The sequence below is a fragment of the Protobothrops mucrosquamatus genome, unplaced genomic scaffold (assembly GCF_001527695.2).
Source record: "Protobothrops mucrosquamatus isolate PMUCROS unplaced genomic scaffold, P.Mucros_1.0 scaffold2140, whole genome shotgun sequence".
NCBI classification, from domain to species: Eukaryota; Metazoa; Chordata; class Lepidosauria; order Squamata; family Viperidae; genus Protobothrops; species Protobothrops mucrosquamatus.
Window position 1 is genome coordinate 351606 of NW_015388239.1, and position 8393 is coordinate 359998.

The following is an 8393-nucleotide window of genomic DNA, read 5'->3' on the forward strand; positions in this document are numbered from 1 at the left end:
CCTGCCCGGCTCCCACAGGTGTCCCTCCCCATAAGCAACACAAGCTGCACCAGAGTGGGCCACACCCACCCGGCACCCGGCGATACATAAGGGGGTTTGGGGTTGCAGTTTGGGCACTTGGTCTCTAAAAGGTTCGCCATCACTGCCCTATATCATTTCAGACAAATGGCTGTCCAGTCTCTTCTTAAAAACTTCCAGTGTTGGAGCATTCACCACTTCTGGAGGCAGGTTGTTCCACTGGTTAATTGTTCTAACTGTTCTAGGTTGCTTCTCTCTTTGGTTAGCTTCCATCCGTTGCTTCTTGTCCTGCCTTCAGGGGCTTTGAAAAATAGCTTGACTCCCTCTTCTTTGGGGCAGCACCTGAGATATTGGAAGACTGCTACCATGTCCCCCCTCGTCCTTCTCTTCATTAGACTGGACATACCCAATGTCCCAATGTCATGTGATCACCATCTGTGACCTTCCCAGCTGGCTTCCAACAAGCAAAGTCAATGGGGGAAGCCTGATTCACTTAACAATTGCATCAAAAATGTATAACGTGGGACAAACCTCACTTAACCACTGTTATTTAGCAAGGGGAATTTGAGGCTCAATTGTGGTTGTACGTCTTGTCACATTGCCACACAAGCCCCGCCCCTTTCCCGATGGCATTGTGACATCACATTCATCCCCAAAGGAGCAGACCTTACACAGGGACAACAGCTCTCGCCTCTTGCTCTCAGAAGCAAGAGGCGACAAATTCTGCTGAACTATGGTTAATTTCCATCTTAGTGGCTGAGATGGCTGTGTGAATCCAGACTTTGTGGCTTAGTTTACCAATCATGCAAACCCATAAAACTCGATTCATCCGGGTACTAGAACAATCACGTATGTGACCAGAACTATTAATGAACTAGCAGGCTAGAATTATCTAAGACAGGTTCCTAAGATCTCCAGCACATAATTAACTGCATGCCACTTGACTTATATCAACTCAGAACAGGTGAATCCTTGTAGTTACAAGCCTTTTATCTTATGCTTCATCGTGCCTCTTCATCTTTCCATTATTTACAGGAACACGGTTTTGTCACCAGGACCTGCCCAAGGATTAAGTCCTTCGGTTTCACAAGTGCAACTGGATTCAGGACATGTTTTGGAGAAGGACCTTGAAGCATGGCTGTTTAGAGGAGAGCAGCTGGTTGGCCAGATCAGCCCCTGGGTTGACTTCCCCTCTCCAAAATATAACCACACGATTTACCCACAGTTCCACTCAAAATGATAAAAGCACTACTAATATATTCCACATGCTATATAATATCTTTCAAGTGATTCTAAGATAGCAGTTTTATAGTTTAAGGCCCTACTTGTCTTTTTTAATGGATGTGATCCACCCACCCTGAGTGGCAGGTGTGGAAAGCAGAATTAAAAAGACAGTAAAGAAAAGATCTGCAATACCCATCTTGTTTCATCAGAAAAGGGGTAGAAAGAAACAACGCAGGGACAGATGTTCTACCTTGCTTCTCTGCTCTCTTGCTCAAGGCTTCTTCCAGCTCAACTTTTTCACCTGCCAAAAAACATCTGCCAAAAAAAAAAAAAGCCCTTTAAGATTTCAATATGATTTATCAGCATAACATGCTATCTGCGTGATTTATTTTAAATATCTCTTACTGATTAGTTTTCTCACGATTTCAACTTCTTGAAAAACCGCACTGAACAAATTATTCAATGCAGGAAGTTAATTTTATAAACAAAGGAAGGTCCTTCAATAAAAAGGAATACCGAGAAAGAGTTGCTCCAAGGTAACATGAGCAGCCAATAAGTTTTCTAAACAAATAAATAGGAGCACAGTTCATCGAGATGTTATGGGAAGCGCTCAACAGTTACAAAAGATATTTTGCTCTCGCAAAATAGGTTTGGAGTGTACATTTGAAAGCAGCTATTTTTTGTTCTGGGTTTTTCAAAGTACCCTATTTTTGAAGAATTATCTTTAAACAGGAGCAATGTTGACTCTGTGGAGGAAGGCTTTGAAACAGCACTGCAGGGCAAACCAACGGGAGCCGCTTCATCTTCATCAGCTGATTCTTTGTCCGTTTCTTTATCAGCCTCAAGACGGGGGTCCCCCAGCTCTTCGTGTTCCTCCTCCATCTCTCCAAGGTCATCTGGGTCCTGATGGGACACACAGAGAGACAAAACTCCATAATGAGTGAAGCAGAACCACAGGTAGTCCTTGACTTACAAGCATCCGTTCAGTGATCGTTCGGAGTTACAGCAGGGCTGGAAAAAGCGTAACAGAATAAGAGAGTTGGAAGGGACCTTGGAGGTCTTCTAGTCCAGGGCTTTTCAACCAGTGGTACGGGTAGCACCTGTGGTACATTGGCACCTGGCAGGTGGTACGCGACCATCCTAGAAAAGCGGGGGAGGGGAATGAGCTGAACCGGTGGCAGCACCGCACAAGCCTGAGCGAGAGACGGCTGGAGCTGCAGGGCTGTCAGGGCTCAGGGGAAGCGCCAGGATCAGCGCCAGGATCCAGCTGGAACTCGGCGCTGATCCTGGCGCTTCTGCTGAGCCCAGAAGAAGCGCCGATCAGCTGGAATGTGGCAGCCTCTCCAGGGTCTTGTGATTTACATTCAGATGCTTGGCAACTGATTCATATTTATGACGGTCACAGTGTCCCAGGGTCATGTGAAGTGACCAAAACCTGCTGCAACTACCCAGCAGACGGGGGGAATAAAAACCAAACACCCCCCCACCCCACCCCCACTGCCAATCCTCAACAGAAATGCTCACAACAATGAAAACCTTGGAAAGGAGGAAGAGCACCACCGGGTGGGCAGGCAGGTGTCTTGCTCGGCTGTGGCTTGGGGGGCACTTTTTTCAGTGCCATTGTAACTTCGAACATTCACTAAGCGAACTGTTGTAAGTCAAGGACTACCTGTACTTTATCACTTTTTCTTTCTTTTTGGGGGGGGGGTCATCAAGTTTTTGACACCTTGCTAGGCGACTGGTGGTACTCGGATGTTGCCATATCCTAAAAGTGGTACAATGGGTGAAAAGGTTGAAAAGCCCTGTTCTAGTCCAACCCCCTGCTCAGGCAGGAAACCCTATACCATTTCAGACAAATGGTTGCCCATAAATGGCTTATGAACCTTTTTCACACTTACGACTGTTGTAGCAACCCCATGATCCAAATTGGGATGCTTGGCAATTGGTTCATATATTTATGCCTGTTGCTGTGTCCTGGAGATAATGTGATCACCTTTTGTGAGCATCTGACAAGGAAAATCAATGGTGGAAGGCAGATTCACTTTACAAGGCCTTGGTAAGGCCACACTTGGAATACTGCATCCAGTTTCGGTCACCACGATGTTATGGCCTGGCCAGCTTGATTAGTGGCCGAGAGGGCATTTCAATATTGCACAGACCAAACCCGCTGTATCTTTATATCTCTGCTTCTTGAGACTGAATCCCTTTTTGATTAATCAGGACAGCTCTGGGTATATGGAGCGCCGGGATGGGTGAGGTTTCTGACTGCAAATCTACCCAATAATTAAGCCTATAAGGCATCCCCCACACTCATTGCAGTGCTCTGCTCTGGACAGCTGAAGCCTTTAGAAGACTTCATTATTTAATTATGGCTGGAGGGGGGAGGTATTTATTTCAAAGGACTTTTATCTTTTGGGCAGCAGGCCAAGGAAGAATCTGTCTTCGGCAGCATGCCAATTATCTCCATTCCCTGGTGGATTCCTACCGACTGCGTGCAAAAACTTGCCAAAGGAGTCAAAAAGAAAAAGAAAGAGACCTCCTGATTGGCTTCTTCCTCCTCTTCTTCCTCTTCCTCCAATTCATCGGACATCTCCTCCTCCTCTTCCTCCTCCATCACCTCCTCGTTATCCAGCTTGAACAAAGCATAGCGCTTCTGGCGTTCTTCTGTCCTGCGAAGCTTCATAGCTGCCTGCAGCTTAGCCTTCAACATCTGCAACTTCTCACCTGGAAGACAGGTAGGTTGGATCCCCGCATTAAGGCCTGTGCAACACAACCCTTTTAGTTTATGGCCCCAAGCCATGGTTTCAGCAAAGCTGCACGCAACTGAGCTCCAAAGCGATAATGGAGCACCTGAAAAACCGACTGGAACAGCCCTGTTTTGCCAAGGCAGTTCAACCAGTCAACCTTAGGCTCTCTCCAGGCGTTAGAACAGGGGTCTTCAAACGTGGCCCTTTTATGACTTGTGGACTTCAACTCCCAGAATTCCTCAGCCAGGCAGGCTGGCTGAGGAATTCTGGGAACTGAAGCCCACAAGTCATAAAAGGGTCAAGTTTGAAGGCCCCTGCTTTAGAACAAGACCCAAAGGGTTCTGTATTCTTGGGGACAAGATGACCCCTGCAGTACTTAATATAGTCTAACAGAGAAAGACTTAAATACATGTATGGCTAGCCCAGAGGCAGGCAACCTTGGCTCTTTTATGACTCGTGGACTTCAACTCCCAGAATTCCTGAGCCAGCCATGCTGAGGGGAAAGGGAGAGGTTTCCAAGCTGAGCCAGGCTGGCTCAGGAATTCTGGGAGTTGAAGTCCACGAGTCATAAAAGAGCCAAGGTTGCCTACCTCTGGGCTAGTCCTTGTTTAATGACCAAACTTGGGACCAGCAATTTGGCCATGGAGTGAAGCGGTTGCTAAGTGAAACCGCAGCTGTGCTTATGACCACACTTTCGGTTTTCCTTTGCTGTATGGACCTGTGAAGGTCGTAGAGGCAAGGATGGGTTGTAAAGTTAGTTTTTCTGAAGTTTCTATTTTTTACTAGAAATTTTCAGTATAACGAGATGCACAAAACGAACAAGAACAAAGGTAGAAAATAGGAAATGGAGGAACGAGAAAGAAATTAAAAGAAAAAAGATGAAAAAAATATAATTGTAGCCTTTGTCCTTCTTTCTATCCAGTAATGATCGTTTCCCAAAAACTTTGTGTGTCATTTTTAATAAGGTTACTTTTTCATCACCCTCGTAACTGTGAACAGTTGCCAAATGAGGCAGTCACTAAACAAGGACTATCTGCACTGAGACAGGCTTGAAGTATTCTTTCTCTTTATTTGGAATCTGCATGTTGATGGCAAAACAGTTTTTCCTAATAGATAGATAGATTTAAAAAAAAACTTTCTTGATGAATGAAATAGAACTATGAAAAAACCTTTGGGTTGAAAATTTTCAAGTCAGAAAAAGATTGCGTCAAGCAATTTTTTTATAATCACAGGTGCTTAATATTTTATCAGCAACATATTGTCTGGGTTCCAACATTTAACTTACTAATACATATTAAATTCCTTTCTCTCTACCTCGTTTTTCTAGCCCTTGATAAAAGGTATCCCATGTTCTAAAATAAACTGAATCATCTTTCTCTTTCATTTTCAATGTCAATCTATCCATTTCTGCACAATCTAAGATTTTTTTTAATTAACTCTTCCTCCGTTGGTAAATCTTCATTTTTCCAATGTTGAGCGAATACAATTCTTGCTGCAGTTAATATATGTAAAATTAAATATATGCACTCTTTCTCATAATTTCCTACAATTATGCCTAACAAAAATAATTCTGGCTTAAAATCTATTATGTTTTTTAGTCGTCTTCTCTAACCACGTATGTATTCTTAACCAGAATCTTTTGGCTTTAGAACATGTCCACCAAAGATGGTAATAAGTGCCTGGTTTTTGTATCTAACTATTCCTGTGCTGGTGGCTGTGTTCGCATGACACAGATGAGCTAGACTTCAAGTTTTATAACTTCCTAGACCGCATAGAGGTTTAGTCCAACTCACGTCAAAGGGAATTTGTTTGATTCACCGATAAATGGTAGGACTCCCTTTGTGTCAAGCATCCTGGTTCCAAGAGAACTAATCCTATACATTAAACCTTGAATCTGTGCTAAGCATACCTGGTTTGGTCCGGGCTGCATCCTCTACCATCTCTGTGGCCAGCGTTACTGGCACCACGTCCGCTTTCAACTCCTCTTTGCCATCATTCGTCGTTTCTTTACGAATAATATTCAAGCTCACTGTTCGTTCCGTCTTTGGCTGGGCTGTGTGAAATGCATGCTTTACAAAGCGTTCTTTCAAAGCTTCCAGTTCTACGAAATCCACACAGACAAAAATAAATATGCAAAAATAATTTTACTAGAATCATCTGTACTGCAATTATAACTTTTTCAGTTTTTAAAAGCCAGTTCAACAATGGATTTGCCCATAACTCAATTCTGCAAAGTTATCTGCTAGGTTTCTTTATATTTCTGTTGCAGATGGGAGAAAACAAGTTTTTCTCTTGAACAAATCATAAAGCACCACAGATCTAACATCAAGACCCAAGATAAAAGATGCTCAAACATTTTTTTCATTTAAGAGTAATCCTGTTGTTTGAATGATACCGCAAATGGTATCCTCCACCTACTAAGAAGGATCAAATTTATCTTAACTTCTGCAAATTAGAAACTGCCCAAGTCGATCATAATAGGAAGTGTTTGCAATAGAAAAAAAAGTGTTTTTTTCATTTCTTTCTCTTCTTGCAACTGCTGTGTGCCATAATGATTATCATGATATCTATATCAACAGAGTTGTTAAGTCAAGGACTATCTATATGTGAGCTTGGTGAACTGATTGGACACACTATGGCAGTGTTGGCGAACCTATGGCACGGGTGCCAGAGGCGGCACCCAGAGCCCTCTCTGTGGGCACGCGCACCGTCGCCCCAGCTCTAGGGCCTTCAGCTGGGTTTTATAAAACCTTTTCGCTTTAGGCCTCTGCTGCCGTGTACAAAAAAAAAAGGTTCAGTCAATCAGTCAATTTCAACTTCTCGCGGGGAAAAAAAAGATCTTGCAAAGTTGGAATTGATTGATTGAACTTTTTAGTCCCACCCAGTGTGCCATTACCATCGCAGCCACACCCACCCAATGGGCCACACCCACCCGGCACCCGACGATGCATAAGTGGGTTTTGGGTTGCACTTTGGGCACTCGGTCTCTAAAAGGTTCGCCATCACTGCACTATGGCATAATCTTTGATAAAGGATCAATTGCTGCTGCTATGATTCAGTACCAAAAAATGAAGAAGCCAAGAACAGCAGACAGTTTAGGAAAAAATGCCAACATGTCTTTCCTACCTCTCCGCAAACCTCTCAGAATAAATTGCACGGAGGGGCTTCTACACAAAGAGACTTAGCACAGCTAGATACAGAGCAGCAATCAAACCAGGTTCAGGGTTACCATACCTCTGTTGGGTTCAGGTTCATCAAGGTCAATAAACGACTCCATGCCAGAACATAGCTTAGGCTTAATACTCAGATCCACCCCCAGCTTCCGTAGCCGATCCAATCTGGCCTTTTTTATTTTGTCGCTAGGAATTTCCACCAGTGGCTCCAAGTCTTGAATGGGTTCTTGGGGTAGCACAGGCAATTCTAATGATTGTGCATCTCTTTCTTCAACTATATCTCCTTCCAGTTTCTCCTCCGGTGGTTTGATGGACTCAGCAGGGACTTCATTGAGCTCTCCTTCTTTCTCAGAATTCAGATCGTCCCTAAATTCTGTTTGGAAATCATCGTTCTGCTTATCTTCTTCAGAGCAATCTCCCGTCAAATGTTCCGTTTCCTCTGCAGGAGAGCTGCCGGCAGCCAAAGGATTTGCAAAACCTGAAATTGGCAGATCCAATGTTCCTGGCTGGAGAGACTGTTCTTTCCCATTGTTATGGCAGCCGACACTGGGATTCCCTGTCACGCTCTCTTCTTTGAATAAGTTGGGTTGAGTTTTCATTGATCTGTTTACCAAGACAGGGATAAATCAGCAACATCCTCCTTTCCCTTGAACTCAAGTCAGTTCAAAATGTGAGACAAGCAAGCTGAAGGTATACAGAGTACAAAAGAAGGGATCTATATGAAATAAATAATCATGGCTGGATTATTGCAATAATGTGCTCTACGTCAGGGCTTTTCAACCTTTTCACCCATTGTACCACTTTTAGGATATGGCAATATCTGAATACCACCCGTCGCCTAGCAAGGTGTCAAAAACTTGATGACAAAAAAAAAAAGGAAAAAAGTGATAAAGTCCTTGACTTACAACAGTTCGCTTAGTGACTGTTCGCAGTTACAATGGCACTGAAAAAAGCGACCCCCGAGCCACAGCCGAGCAACACACCTGCCTGCCCACCCGGTGGTGCTCTTCCTCCTGTTTGAGGTTTTCATTGTTGTGAGCATTTCTGTTGAGGATTGGCAGCGGGGGTGGGGTGGGGGGTGTTTGGTTTTTATTCCCCCCGTCTGCTGGGTGGTTGCAGCAGGTTTTGGTCCCTTCACATGACCCTGGGACACTGTGACCGTCATAAATATGAATCAGTTGCCAAGCATCTGAATGTAAATCACAAGACCCTGGAGAGGCTGCAACATTCC

General features: G+C 44.0%; 1 protein-coding gene across 1 annotated transcript in view; it reads right to left on the reverse strand.

Moving 5' to 3' along the window:
* The window catches only part of CLSPN (claspin), a 43353-nt gene that overhangs the window by 16791 nt on the left and 18169 nt on the right, over positions 1 to 8393 (reverse strand). The window contains exons 9-13 of the mRNA XM_029285729.1: positions 7224 to 7765; positions 5899 to 6090; positions 3779 to 3966; positions 1946 to 2145; positions 1493 to 1557 (exon numbers count right to left, since the gene is read on the reverse strand). Coding sequence (XP_029141562.1) covers positions 1493 to 1557; positions 1946 to 2145; positions 3779 to 3966; positions 5899 to 6090; positions 7224 to 7765 — 1187 coding nt within the window. The remainder of the gene's footprint in view (positions 1 to 1492; positions 1558 to 1945; positions 2146 to 3778; positions 3967 to 5898; positions 6091 to 7223; positions 7766 to 8393) is intronic.